General features: G+C 46.1%; 1 protein-coding gene across 1 annotated transcript; it reads left to right on the forward strand.

The window, feature by feature from the left end:
- The first annotated feature begins 567 nt into the window (after positions 1–567).
- On the forward strand, positions 568–2,137 carry LOC102471792 (olfactory receptor 10T2-like). The gene is given in 3 exon segments (XM_014593165.1): positions 568–573; positions 1,071–1,838; positions 1,841–2,137. Coding segments are annotated over 3 exon segments (1,071 nt in total).
- Positions 2,138–15,709: the final 13,572 nt, after the last annotated feature.

Consider the following 15,709-nt stretch of genomic DNA (forward strand, 5'->3'; position numbering starts at 1 on the left):
TTTTAAGCCACCGGGTCCGGGACGCGAACTGCCGTCGACTATGTGGGAGTCCAGCGACATAGCCATTACACTAACTGCTGGACCCGTTTCTTTGTACCTTTGATCAGAGCCTGGGCTTTGTTTCCATGGGGCACCAGCTTTGCCCAGGACTGGGTGGAGCTCAGTGGACACTGGTCGTGTGGGTGGAGTGAGGATGCATTTGTGACTACCATCCACAGAGAGAAGTCCTAATTGGCTCCTCTCTCACTCCTCTCCTCCAGGGCTTTATGGGTGACTGGGGAAGCAGCCCTCCAGAGTCTAGAGTTTCCAGGACGAAGAAATCCCACAAGCACCACCAGTCTGAGCCCTGGGGGTCTTGTTAGTGGCTGAGGAGCCCCTGGGAGGGCAGCTCCAGGGATCCATGTATAAGAGAGCCCAAGTCCTCAGCTTTCCCCTTCTTAGGGGGAGAGTAGTACTGGCAGACACTGTGGGCCACCTCCTCTAGGCCATGGTAAGTGTAACTTTAGGTCCTTTATGAGGCTGGTAAAGCCACTGCAACCTGCCGGAGGCAGTGGGTGAAATGTGAACATGAGTGTAGGGCAGAGAAATGGTAGAGGGGCTGAGTGTTAAGCTGAGATTAACAGCGTAGAGTGGAGTGTGCTGGCAAGGCGTTCAATCCTGCTTCTTGTAGATGAGATGCTATGGGCTAGGAAGGAAAGGTGGAGCTTCTGGGAACGCCCCCAAGGAGACCCCTCCAAGGTTACTCTCACTTAGATTTAGAATCTGAGGTGCTCAGGTGTGCAAGTTGCCAGTGGTGGGATGTGTGGAGCTCACATGTGGTCTTCCTATAGGAGGGGTGAAGGCACATGTGCTTTGGAAATGATCGGGGCACAATGCACTCCTATAGGATCACTTATAATGAGGGTTCAACGGGAGCAAGGAACGGTCTCCTCTTTTGGGGTGCTTCCTGATTAGAAGAAAAAGAAAAAGAGACACCAGCCCAGAATCCTCCTCTGTGGGTCACTCTTGCAGAGTATTGTGTTACTGCTCCACCCCTGTCTATCCCCTCCCACACCTGTTTTGTGGAACAGAGAGAGGATTGTCTGACCCTGCTGTTCTCTGATGCGCAGCAGGTCCTTACTAACGGGCTCTATTGCATTCAGAGTGTCACCTCCTCTCAGGCTCCTGAGAAGCAACAGGACAATGGGACCTGGTTGGTGACGGAGTTTGTGCTGGTGGGCTTCTCCAACCTCCCACACCTGAGGACCACACTCTTTGCGTTGTTCTTCCTCATGTACACGATCACCCTTAGTGGCAACGTCACCATTGTCACCATCATCCATGTGGACCGGACATTGCACACGCCCATGTACCGCTTCTTGGCGGTGCTGTCCCTCTCAGAGACCTGCTACACGCTGGTCACTGTCCCCAATATGCTGGTGCACATGATGATGGAGAGCCAGGCCATCTCCATCGCTGGCTGTCACGCTCAGATGTTCTTCTTCCTGGGCCTGGGGTGCAGTCACTGTTTCCTCCTCACCTTGATGGGCTATGACAGGTACGTAGCCATCTGCCACCCCCTGCGCTACTCGGTGATCATGAGACCCAGCATGTGCGTCTGCCTGGGAGCCCTGGTTTTCTGTTCCGGTTTCTTGGTGTCCCTGATCGAGACCAGCATGATCTTCTCCTCGCCCTTTTGCCGTGGAGATCGCGTGGAGCATTTCTTCTGTGACATCGCCCCCGTGCTGAGGCTCAGCTGTGGTGACAGTGCTGGCAAAGCGCTGGTCATCTTCTTCTTAAGCATCTTGGTGGTGCTGGTCTCCTTCCTCCTCATCCTCCTGTCTTACGTCTTCATTGTGCCCTGCCCTACGTCTTCATTGCGGCTGCCATCGTGAGGATCCCCTCAGCGGCTGGCCGGCGCAAGGCCTTCTCCACCTGCGCGGCCCACCTCACCGTGGTCGTGGTGCATTTTGGCTGTGCCTCCATCATCTACCTGCGGCCCGAGTCTGGGGTCAACCCTGACCAGGACCGCCTGGTGGCTGTGTTCTACACGGTGGCAACACCACTCCTGAACCCTGTGGTGTACACGCTGCGGAATAAGGAGGTGAGGGTGGCTCTCAGGAGGACCCTCGCTCTTAGCCGTAGAGTTTTACAATAAAGACCTGCTCTCTGTCTTTCACGCTCACTAGCTTTTTCATTGACGTGTGCACTTGCTGAGAGTTATCCCCCACCTGGAACACAGGGGTCACTGAAATGAAATGGCCCTATTGGGGCCAGCAGGTGGCATGGTGGTTAAGGTGCTGAGCTCCCACATGGCCGACTACAGTTCGAGTCCTGGACCTGGTGGCTTGCTTTCTCATTTTCCCTTTCTCTCTGGTCAAATTAACACATAAAATAAAATGAATAAATAATTCTTAAAAATAAAAGAAATAGCCATATTAATTAAGACCTAGCTTAAACTAAATACAAAATGTCTCTTCTTCTTTAAAAAAAAAATTAAGAATTATTTAATTTAATTTATTATTATTTTAATTTGACGAGAGAGAGAGAGAAAGAAAGCTGCCAGGTCCAGGACTAGAACTGTGGTCAGCACTGTGGGAATCCAGTGCCTTTAACCACCATGTCACCTATTGGTCCCCCCTTTTAAAAAATTTGCTATAGGGCACGTGCGCTCGCCAGTCAGAGAGAGACAGAGAGACAGAAAGCGAGAAATCACCCCTCAGGGGGGATGGTCACGCCGCAATCCCTTCTCCTCCATTCTCCTCTCGGGATCTTGGGCACGCACGCACACGCGCCCAGTGTGAGTTTAAGCCACCGGGTCCAGGACACAAACCGCGGTCGACTACGTGGGAGTCCAGCGACATAGCCATTACGCTAGCTGCTGGTTCCAAGCTTTGAAGACTTCCCAAACTTTCCAAGACTTGAACAGGTTGGTCAAGTCATGTGAAAATCAGCTGTCTTAACAACTATGCCATCGGTGGGCCCTCCCTTTGTCTTTCTTGTTTGATTTTAAGAATTATTTTATTTAATTTTATTCATCGTCATTATTGTTATTTTTAAATTTGAGTAGAGTGAGAGAGAAAAATCAAGTTGCCAGGTCCAGGACTCAAACTGCTGTTGGCCATGTGGGAGTCCAGCACCTTAACCACCATGCCACCGACTGGCCCCTTCCTTTGTCTTTATATCCTTGACTTGCCCAGGTGCAGAGTTCTGCTGTGGTTGGTAGGCAGCTGTGCAGGTTGCTGCTGACACACCCAGCAGCGGCTGGCAGCAGAGTGCAGGGTTTAGCCAGCAGTGAGCAGGGGCTGGCGCTGAGTCCCGTATCCCTTCCTCTTGTCTCACTGGGAAGTGATTCACTTTAGAAACTTCATGTCTGGGACCAGCAGTTGGCGTAATGGCTAGGTCACTGGGCTCCTACGTAGTCGACCGCGGTTCGAATCCTGGACCTGGTGGCTTAAACTCAGGCCGGGCATGTGTGTGTGCGTGTCCAAGATCCCGAGAGGAGAATGGAGAAGGGATTGTGGCATGGCCATCCTCCTGGGGGGTGATTTCTCACTTTCCGTCTCTCTGTCTCTCTCTGTCTTTCTGGCGAGCGCATGCACCCTATAGCAAAAACCTCTCCAAAAGAAAAAAAAAAAACTTCATATCTAACCCAAGGCTGTTTTGTTCATTCTCACTCTCAGACTCTTTTTTTAAAAGAATTATTTAGGGACCAGCAGTTAGTGTAATGGCTATGTTGCTGCACTCCCACGTAGTCAACCGCGGTTTGAGTCCCTGACCCGGTAGCTTAAAACTCACGCCGGGCGTGTGTGCGTGCGTGCCCAAGATCCCGAGAGGAGAATGGAGGAGAAGGGATTGTGGCGTGGCCATCCTCCCTGGGGGCTGATTTCTCGCTTTCTGTCTCTCTGTCTGTCTGGCGAGCACACGTGCCCTATAGCAAAAACCTCTCCAAAAAAAAAAAAAAAAAAGAATGATTTATTTGTTTATTTACTACTATTATTATAATTTTATTATTTTTTTTAACATGAGTTTTGTCAGAGAACGAGAGAGAGAGAGAGAGAGAGAGCCACCAGATCTGGGACTCAAACCATGGTCAATCATGTGGGAATTCCAGCGTTTTAACCACCACACCACCTGCTGACCCCATCGCTCTTAGACTATTATATGTAGGGCCAGCCATGATGGAGCCATGGAAGTATGCAGCTCAGTGATGTGGAATCCAATGAACGAGGGGACTGGGTTTCCAGTTCCTCTTACACAGGCGGGAGGACTTAAGTACCGTGATATTGGCTGGCTGGGAAGGCTGGGGAGAGGAAGGAGATTTGAGACTCTGCGGAGGATACTTATCTTTCTCTCTCATAGAAAAATGAAATAAATATACTCTAAAAAAAATCACACATTTGAGGCTGGCAGGCGGCATGGTGGTTAAGGACACTGGACTCCCAAGTGGCCAACTGAGGTTCAAGTCCCAGACCTGGTGACTTGCTTTCTCACTTTCTCTCTCTCTCTCTCTGTCTCTCTCTGGTCAAGTTGAAATGAATGATGAATAAATAAAATAATTAAAAACGATGAAATATTTTATTTATTTATTTATTTTGGAGAGGTTTTTGCTATAGGGTGCGTGTGCTCTCCAGACAGAGAGAGAGAGAGAGACAGAAAGTGAGACATCCCTCCCAGGGAGGATGGCCACGCTGCAATCCCTTCTCCTCCATTCTCTTCTCGGGATCTTGGGCACACACGCACGCGCGCCCGGCGTGAGTTTTAAGCCACTGGGTCCGGGACTCAAACTGCGGTCGACTACGTGGGAGTCCAGCCACATAGCCATTACTCTATCTGCTGGTCTCTACAATGACATATTTTAAAAAGAAAGAAAGCTGCCAGATCTGGGAATTGAACCAGGTGGTCGGCCATGTGGGCATGTCCAGTGCCTTAACCACCATCTCCTGGTCCCGCAGCTTGCTTTCTCACTTTCTCTCTCTCTCTCTGTCTCTCTCTGGTGGGCACACATGCCCTGTAACAAATTAAAAAACATTAATAACACATAAAATTAAATACATAATTCTTAAAAAAGAGAGAGAGAGAGAGAAAGTGAGAAAGCAACTCTCCTACCCCCATGAGGGGATGGCCATACCACAATCCCTTCCTCCATTCTTCTCTGGGGATTTTAGCCATGCATGTACACCTACTTAGCGCTTTTTTTTTTTTTTTGAGAGGGTTTTGCTATAGGGCATGTGCACTCACTACAATGACAGAGAGAGATAGAGAGACAGAAAGTGAGAAATCACCCCCCCAGGAGGGATGGTCACGCCGCAGTCCCTTCTCCTGCATTCTCCTCTTGGGATCTTGGGTACGTACGCACACGCGCCCAGTGTGAGTTTTAGCCACTGGGTCTGGGACTTCAACTACGGTCGACTACATGGGAATCCAGCGACATAGCCATTATGCCAACTGCTGGTCCCTACCTGGTGTGTTTTTCAAAGGTCCAGTACTTGAATTGTACAGTTGGCCATGTGAGATCCAGCTGTCTTCACCACCATGCCACTGATTGGGCCAATTTCTTCCTTTTTTATGACTGACTAATATTCCTTTTATGGATATATCACCTTTTCATTCACCTTAGTCCAAGATATTAAGAATAAAACAACATGAGACAAAAGAAAAAAAACTCCAGTAAAACAAAACCTTGGTAGGTAGGAGCAAGCAGGTGGCATGGTAGTTAAGGGCACTGGACTCCCACATGGCTGACTGTTATTCAAATCTTGGACTTGGTGGCTTGCTTTTTCACCTTCTCTCTCTCTCTCTCTTTCATTCTGTTTTCTCGAGAGTTATACACGTGTTTCTGTTTCTACTTTCTCTTCTCCTCAGTGGAAAGCAACTATAAACCTAGGCAGATGTGCATCTGCACCACATTTGTTTATCCATGTATCTGTTGATAGGTTCTTGGGTAGTTTCCACCTTTTGGCTATTGTCAATAGTGCTGCTACAAATATCCATGTAGAAATACCTGCTGAGTTCCTGATTTCAATCCATTTGAGTATGTACCTAGAAGTGGAATGGCTGGATGATGAAACTATTCTATGTCTAACTTTTTGAGGCATTGCCAAATTGTCGTCCACAGTGGCTGTACCATTTTGCACTCCTACCAATGGTGTGTGAGAGTTTCAGTTTTCCACATTCTTGCTAATGATTGTTATTTTCTTTCTTAAAAAAATGATAGCAAAGCTGGGGCCAACACGTGGCGTGGTGGTTAAGGATGCTGAACTCCCACATGGCCGACTAGAGTTTGAGTCCTACATTGGTGGCTTGCTTTCTCACTTTCCCCTCTCTCTATTTCCCTCTCTCTCTTTCTCACTCTGTCCCTCTCTGGTCAAATTAAAAATAATAAATAAATAAATAAAGTTAAATAAAACAATTCTTAAAAACATAGCAAAACAGAAAAAGAAACAAACACATAAAAAAAGAAATGATTGTAGGTTAGCTGGTGACATGGTAGTTAAGACTACTGGATCCCACATGGTTGACTGTGTGGTGTGAGTCCCAGACCTGGCAGCTTGAGAAACATGCCAGGCGTGTGTGTGTGTGTGTGTGTGTGTGTGTGCCCAAATCTCAAGAGGAGAATGGAGGACAAAGGATTGTGATGTGGCCATCTCTTCAGGGGTGCTTACTCACTTTACATCTCCATCTCTCTGTGGCTAGCACACTTGCCCTATACCAGATTAAAAATTAAAAAAGAAAAAAAAAGAGGGCCAGCAGATGGTATGGTAGTTAAGGCACTGGGTTCCCACATGCTGACTGTGGTTTGAGTCTTGGATCTGATGGCTTGAAAGTCGCACTGAGTGCATGTGCATGCATGCCCAAAATCCCAGGAGGAGAATAAAAGAGAAAGGATTGCAGCATGAACATATCCTCTAGGGAGTGATTTCTCACTTTCCCTCTCACTGTCTCTATCTCTCTGTCTTTCATCAGTGAGCACATGCACCCTATGGCAAAAGTCTTAACAAAAATTAAAAAAAAGTAAAATGATAGCCCTTCTCATAGATGCGAAGTGGTGTCTCATTGTGTGTGTTTTTTTTTTAAAGAATTATTTATTTATTTAAATCCATTTGTTATTAATATTTTTAAATTTGACCAGGGAGAAAGAAAAAGGGAAAGCGAGAAATCAAGCTGCCAGGTCCAGGACTTGAACTGTGGTCAGCCACATGGGAATCTAGCACCTTTATCCACCACGCCACCTGGTGGTCCTAGAAAATAAGCCACCAGGTCCAGGACTTGAATCATGGCTAGCCCTGTGGGAGTACAGTGCACTAATCACCATGCCACCTGCCAGCTCCTCATTGTGGTTTAATAGTTTATTTTGTTTAATGAAACATGGGTGATGTATTGATATCATTGAAAATCTCTTCTCTGACCACAATGGTGTGAAATGAGAAATCAGTAACTGAAAGAAAACCACAAGTATGCAGAAATTAAAGATCATTTCCTTGACCAATAGTTTAAAGAAGAAAAGTAAGTTAGGTTGGAAAATACTTTGAGACTAATGAAAATGAAAACACAACATACCAAAACTTATGGGATACAACAAAAGTAGTGTGTAGAGGACAATTCATAGCCATAAAGGTTAACACTTAAAAAAATAGAAATAGGGACCAGTAGATGGTTATGTCATGGGACTCCCATATAATTGGCTGTGATTTGAGTCCCAGACCTGGTGACATTAAACTCATGCTGGACATGTATGCATACGTGTCCAAGATCTCAAGAGAAGATGGGACTGTGGTGTGACCATTCCCCCAGAGGGTGATTTCTCACTTTCTGTCTCTGTATATCTCTCTGTCACTCTGGCAAGTGCATGCACCCTATAGCAAAAATCTCTCTGTCTAAAAAAAGTAGAAATAAAGATCCCCAAGTCAATATACTCACAATTACAATCACTTAAAAAGGAAGGAGGCAAAGTCTCAGGTAAATACTCACCATCTTCCCACTTCTGATCACATTGGGAGAACAGAGACACCATCTCTGACAACTCTTGACTTCTCATGCAGACTCCTGTGTCTTGGTTTTGAGAAGCCTCTCCTTGTATTTCTTCTCTATTTCTTCCTTCCTTCCTTTCTTCTTTCCTCCTTTCCTTCCTTCCCTCCTTCTTGCTATTTCTTTCTTTTCTTTTTTTACTGGCTGGTGCATGTGCTCATCAGAGTGAGACAGAGAGAGAAAAAGCACTGCTCATGGGCATGATCATGTTGTGATCCCTTCTCTTCTATCTCATCATCCTGTTGGGATTTTGAGCACACTCACACACATGCACCTGGTGCATTTCTCAAACTCCTGCATCTGGGACTCAAACTGTACAATTGGCCATGTGACATCCAGTTACCTCAAGCACCAAACCACAGAGTCAATCCATCTTCCTGTTTCTTATTTTTCATTCTATATATTTAAACGTGGACATGGTTGAATTCTATTTTGATCATGTAAAATATACGTGTTGAAGCTTTCTCTTTCCCATAGATTCTGTTTCTCTGAAATGATTCTGCCACTATGGGACCTGAACTGTGCTTCTGGCCATGTGGAATCCAGCTGCCTTAACCACCATACGACCTCACTGGCCTTTGGTTTTCTTCTTTTAAGGTTGTTTTTGGAAAATTAATTTTTTCTTCCATGAGCAAGAGAGAGAGGGGGAGAGAAAGGAGCAGAGACAGAGATAGAGAGACAGCACCCACAATGAGGTCCTGATGCCATGATCCACCTCCAGCCTTGGCCAGCCCTGGATCATGAACACACGTGTGTCCACTTACTCGAGGAGGTCTCCAAACATGGGCCTAGAACTTTCCCACATGGATCAGTCTTATAGACATCACAGTTTAGTCATGCCACTGTTCAACTCTGACTTCGGTCAGAACCTGAGAGTTCTACTTTTAGGGGCTAGGGGAGGAAGAGACTGAAAAAGGCTGGCCAGACAAAAAGCACACACATGAAAGCAAGAGAGGAGAGCATTTCAAAATGACCAGGTGGGAACTTCCTTCTGGAAAGTGGAAGGAGATGAAGACAGTTCTAGGGAACTCACAGGATAGGGGGAGACACACAGGATATGAACCATCAATATGAAGAAGGAACTTAGAGTGTCTGGGAGTACAGATACAAGATGTGATTGACCTGGGAGTGATCAAGGTGGTATGGGGGTTTAAAGGCAACTGGATCCCACATGGCCAGGTCCCATGGTGGCAGAATCATTTCAGAGAAACAAAATGTATGGGAAAAAGAAAACTTCAACATATGTGTTTTACATGATCAAAATAGCATACAATCATGTTCACATTTAAATAGATAGCATGAAAAATAGGAAACAGAAAGATGGATTGACTCTGTGGCCTGGTGGTTGAGGAAGCTGGATGTCACTTCCTGGAGGAAGTGATGGTAGGCATGGATCTTTGGAGAATTACAAGTTTGCTAGGAGTCTAGGACAAGGTGTAAAGAAATCTCAAGGGGACCAGAAATTGGTGTAATGACTATGCCATTGGATTCCCAATTAGTCGACCGCGGTTCGAGTCCTGGACCTGGTGGCTTAAACTCACACCGGGCACTTGTGTGTGCATGCCCAAGATCCCGAGAGGAGAATGGAAGAGAAGGGGTTGCGGTAGGGCCATTCCCTGGGGGGGGGAGGGGGCGTGATTTCTCGCTTTCTGTCTCTCTCTGTCTTTCTGGCGAGCGCATGCGCCCTACAGCAAAAAAAAAAAAAAAAAAAAAAGAAAGAAAGAAAAAGAAAAGAAATCTGAGGGGATAGTGTGGACATGGCCAAATTGTTTCAAACATCATGGAAATCTCAGAGGAAGGATTAGCAATTGAGAATGGATGTGTACACACCTCCTTTTCTTCCTTGTTAATTTAATAATGGGGACTGTCACTATGAGTGGAGCGTGTCTGGATTTATAATTCACAAAGGGAGCAGGGGCCAGGTCACAAAGGCCGTGAGTGGAAAATTGGGAAATGTTACGCTTTCCTCTGAAGGCAATGGGAGTCATGGAAGATGCTTGAGTAGAGAAGGAGCCCAGCTCAATCCCTTGTTCTGGTGGAGAACGCAGAGGGCCATCTAGAGGAAGGTGACATTGTAGGCTCTTGCAACAGATGGAATGATGACGTCTTGAGCTCGGATAGGGCTGAGAGGCTGAGGAGAGGTGGCGAGAAAGAATGAGTAATTGATAGCAAATTAAATGTGGGGAGAGTGAGGAGAGTGAAGGCAGAGGTCACTTGGAGAAGGTCAAGGCTGGGACCAGCAGTTGGCATAATAGCTATGTTGCTGGACTCCCATGTAGTTGACTGCAGTTCAAGTCCTGGATCCGGTGGCTTAAACTCACGCTGGGTGCGTGTGTGTGTGTGCGTGCCCAGGATCCCGAGAGGAGAATGGAGGAGAAGGGATTGAGGCATGGCCATCCCCCCTGGGGGGTGATTTCTTGCTTTCCGTCTCTCTGTCTCTCTCTGTCTTTCTGGCGAGTGCACGCGCCCTATAGCAAAAACCTCTCCCCCACCAAAAAAAAAAAAAAAAAAAAAAAAAAGATGCATAGCATCAAGTGGTCTGTCCTTCCTCTGAGCCTTTGACCAGAGCCTGGCCTTCATTTCTGTGAGCACCAGCCTTGCCCAGCACGGGGTGGTGCTCCGTGGACACTGGTCATGTGGGTGGAGTGAGGGTGCATTTGTGACGTCTACCCACAGAGAGAAGTCCTAATTGGACCCTTTCCCACTTCGCCCCTCCAGGGTCTACTGGGTGGCTGGGGAAGCAACCCTCTAGGGTCTAAAGTTACCAGAAAGGAGAACCCTGTAGGGGCCACCAGCCTAAGCCCTGAGGGGCTTGTTAGTGCCTGTGGAAGTCATGAGATAACAGCTCCAGAGACCCCTGTATAAGAGGACCCAAGCCATCCACCTCTCCCTTCTTAGGTGAAGAGTGATGTCAGCAGATACTGTGGATGCTCCCTCCCCAGGCCATGGTGAGTGTGAATTCACTCACCATGTGAGTGTCTTTTGTGGGGCTGGAAAAGCCACTGCAGCCCACAGAGGACACTAGGGTGAGATCTGAAAATGAGTGTGGGGGTGAGAAATTGCAGAGGAGCCAAACCCTGCAGGTGCCACCAGTCTGGGCTCTGAGGAGCTTGTTAGTGACTGGGGAGCCCCCAAGAGAGCAGCTCCAGGGACCCCTGTATAAGAGGACCCAAATCTTCAGATTGTCTCTTCTTAGCAGGAGACTGCTGCCAGTGGACACTGTAGACGCCACTTCTCCAGGGCATGGTGAGTGTGAATTCAGATCCTTTGTGGGACTGGACAACCCACTGAAGCCCACTGGGAGTAGGGGGGCACTAGTGTGTGATCTGAAAATGAGTGTCAGGGAGAGAAATTGCAGGGGGGCCAAACGTTAAGCGGAGACCGATGGACTCAAGGAGACCCTTCCAAAGTCATCCTCACCCAGACCCAGAGCATGTGCCCAGGTGCGCAAGCAGCCAGTGGGGATACATGAGCCTTCCATGTGGTATGAGCATATGAAGAGGGTCAGCTGGTGGTGTGGTTGTTGGGGTACAAGGACCCTACATGACTGACCTTGTGCTTAGAGTCCTGGACCCAGTGGCTTGGAAGAATGCTGGGTATACCTTCAAAATCTGGAAAGGAGAATGATGGAAAAAGGATTGTGGTGTGGTCGTCCCCCATGGGGAAAGATTTTTCTCACCTTCTTTCTCTCTCTCTCTTTCTTTTTGCCTGTCTGGAGAATGCACACACCCTATAGCAAAAATTACCAAAAAATGTTTTGCAGAAGTATATGAGGTAGTGCATGAGCCCTGGATGTGGGTTTAAACACTCACCCTCATAGGTTTATTTAGGGTAAGGGCTTCAGGAGGAGGGAAAGACCTCCTGCTCTTGGCTGGCTTTTTGGCACCCCACTTGAGAATGTGAATCATGATTCCCCTCTGGGTTCTGCTTCCCATGGTGCAAAGCAGAGAGGAATAATGCCAGCTCTCCTTGCAAGCAGTCAGAGATCGAAGTTCTCAGAGCATTTTGGGGGCTCATACTATTAGTCATACCGTTACCCTGGGCTCACAGAAGAGGGGCAGAATCAGCTGCTTGGGGGTACACAACCTCATAGTAATGAAGGCACCCACATTCCAACCCACTCTTTTCTTTTTTAAAGAGGTTTTTGCTATAGGGCGAGTGCGCTCGCCAGACAGAGAGAGACAGAGAGACAGAAAGTGAGAAATCACCCCCCAGGGGGGATGGCCACACCACAATCCCTTCTCCTCCATTCTCCTCTCGGGATCTTGGGCACGCACGCACACGCTCCTGGAGTGAGTTTAAGCCACCAGGTCCAGGACGTGAACCGTGGTCGACTACGTGGGAGTCTAGCAATATAGCCATTACGCCAACTGCTAGTCCCTTTTTTTTCTTTTGATTTCATGAGACTCTTAGTCATGTCCTACTTAATGGAAAATAAATAGAATAAAGATTCTGATCTCTTGGGCCAACCAGTGGTGTGGGAGTTAAGGTGGCTGGATCTCACACTGCTGACTATGTGAGTCAAGTCCCAGATCCATAATTTGAAGAGAAGAGATTGTGGCATGGCCATTCCACACGGCCATTCCCACCAGTGATTTCTCACTTTCTCTTTCTTTCTCCTATAAACACACATGTTCTATAGAAAAAAAAAACAATTCTAATCTCTAAAATTAATAATTCTGACACTATTTTAGCTCACTTTATTTTTTTTCTCAAAGGTGCAAACACTCATCAGGGAGAGACAGGCATGTGAGCATGCGGGGGAGAGCGCGCAGGTGGGTGTGGTCCACTGCAATCTCGTCCTCCCATTTCTCTATCCTGTTGGGTCTGGATCATGTAAACTTGCCTGGAGTATTTTTCCAGCCACCAGGCCAGGACTCAAACCATGGTTGGTTATGTTGAGTCCAGCTCCCTGTACCCCTCGCTGTGGGCCCCAGTGGGCTTATTGTTTTTAAGTAAGAAGAAAACTCCCACACACTCAGGGAGCAGATGCCAATACTGCTAGAATCTGAGTCAGTTCTAGTAGAGCTGAAGCCTACAGAAGGCCAGCTCTCCTGTCTTTCCTTCACTTTAAATTTGTCAATAAATTAAGATGAATCTTCACAGCCAGCTCTTCACTCTGCTCCAGTCAGTTTTTCAAGCAATTCTTTAAAAGAAAACTTTTTTTTTTTTAAATAAGACAGCCCAATTTAATCACTTTGGGAAATTGCAGTAGTAAAAATTTTAATAATCATAATAATAATTGTTAGTGAATGTATGGTATGGGCAAGGACTTTTTTGTTTTATTTATTCATGTATTATGAGTTTTTTAAGCCATCGGGTCTGGGATGCAAACCGCGGTCGACTACATGGGAATCCAGCAACATAGCCATTACGCTAACTAGTCCCCAACCTACTCTTTTCTGATTCCAGAGCTTAAATTTCTCTTCTCTCTCTCTCTCTCTCTTTTGCTATCGGGCACATGTGCTCTCCACAAAATAATGCTTTGTGAGGGATGGTCATTGCTGAGTCCCTTCTCCTCCCTTCTCCTCTTGGGATTTGGGGCATGCATGCACACATACCCAGCATGCTTTTCAAGTCATTGTGTCTGGGACCCAAATCATGTAGTTAGGCATCCAGCACCTTAACCTCCGTACCACGAGCTGGCCCGAGCTTGAACTTCTAGTTCCTGCTCATCATGGAAGGACTGTCTTGAGCGAAAGATTTTTACTTTACGTAATGAAGATTTTTTTTTTTTTTTAACCTAGGACGTGACCTTTCCAACCACCACTGGTGAGGAGGAGTTGATCCAGTGGTGGTTGCATCATTGCATAGAAAGGTCACACCTAGGGTGTGTATATTCAGGGAGGGCTCCTTTTCATGGCTCCTGTTTCTTTTCTTTCATTCTTGAGAGATTTTTTTTGCTACAGGGCCTGCGCACTTGCCAGAAAGACAGAGAGAGACAGAGAGACAGAGAGCAAGAAATCAGCCCCCAGGGGGGATGGCCACGCTGCAATCCCTTCTCCTCTATTCTCCTCTCGGGATCTTGGGCACGCACGCACACGTGACGGGCATGAGTTTAAACCACTGGGTCCGGGACTTGAACTGTGGTCAACTACTCAAACCACGGTCCACTACATGGGAGTCCAGCGACATAGCCATTATGTCAACTACTGGTCCCAAAAGATACATTTTAATAAGGAGCTATATTGTAGAGTAATGAATGGACTTAAGATTGGAAACTTTTTTCCCCCTGACATCTGTTTCCTGAATGCCTTAAGTAAGGCACTGATATTCTGACACCTCCCAACCATACTCCAAATATCTCTTCTTTATAGATTGCTGTGATTTTCTTATATAGTAAAGAGATACTCGCCACTTGGGTGATATTTGGAAAATAGGAGGTTTATCATCTTTTTTAAAATTTGCTTTTTTCTTTTGAGAGTTTTTTTTTTGCTATAGGGCGCGTGCGCTCACCAGACAGACAGAGAGAGACATAGAGACAGAAAGCGAGAAATCACCCCCCAGGGGGGATGGTCACACCGCAATCCCTTCTCCTCCATTCTCCTCTAGGGATCTTGGGCACGCATGCACATGCACCCGGCGTGAGTTCTAAGCCACCGGATCCGGGACGCAAACCGCGGTCGACTACGTGGGAGTCCATTACGCTAACTGCTGGTTCCCATCTTTTTTTAAATTTACATTTTTAAGGTTATTTTTTAGAGAATTATTGATTTAATGTTATTCATTCATTCATTCATTTTACTTTGACCAGAGAGAGAGAGAGAGACAGAGAGAGACACAGAGAGGGAAAGTGAGAAAGCAAGCCACCAGGTCCAGGACTCAAACCATGGCCTACCATGTGGGAGTATCAATGTCTTAACCACCACACCACCTGCTGGCCCCTTTATTTACATGTAATCACATATGTTTTTACACATAACATTTATTTTTCCAGAATGAATACCGTGCATGTCAGTCAAGACAAAGATATTACTATAGACATTATCATCAGCAAATAGCTTCTTGTTTTTTTTTTTTTCTCAATTAAAAATACTTTTACTTTTTTCCCTTCCCCTTTCCCCTCTCTCCTTTTCATTCTGAACTTCTTTTTCCATATTTTATTGTCATCTTTTAAAAATATTAGTATTTTATAACTTCTGTATATTTAATTGTTGTATGTTATTCATGGGATACAATATGGTTTTTCAAAGATGAATGTTCATTCTGATAATCAAATCATGACATACTCATCATCTTCAACCAAGGAAATCACATTCTGTTGTACACCTTTAATTTTCATTCTACCAGCTTATCTTTTCTTCTTTAAATTATAGTTTTGGTGTAGGGTGCATATGCTTGCTGTACAGAGAGAGAGAGAGAGAGAGAGAGAGAGAGATGGAAAGTGAGAAATCATGCCCCAGGGGGAATGGCCACGCCACAATCCCTTCTCCTCCATTCTTCTATCAGGACTTTGGGCATGCAAGCACATGCTCCTGGGGTGCTATGCTTTTCTTTTCTTTTCTTTTCTTTCTTTCTTTCTTTCTTTCTTTCTTTCTTTCTTTCTTTCTTTCTTTCTTTCTTTCTTTCTTTCTTTCTTCTTTCTTTCTTTCTTTCTTTCCTTTTTTCTTTCTCTTTCTTTCTCCCTCCCTCCCTTCCTTCCTTCCTTCCTTCCTTTCTGAATTATTTATTTATTTAATTCCATTTGCTATTATTATTTTTT

This window comes from Tupaia chinensis, unplaced genomic scaffold, assembly GCF_000334495.1.
Source record: "Tupaia chinensis unplaced genomic scaffold, TupChi_1.0 Scaffold139785_1, whole genome shotgun sequence".
Lineage (NCBI taxonomy): Eukaryota > Metazoa > Chordata > Mammalia > Scandentia > Tupaiidae > Tupaia > Tupaia belangeri.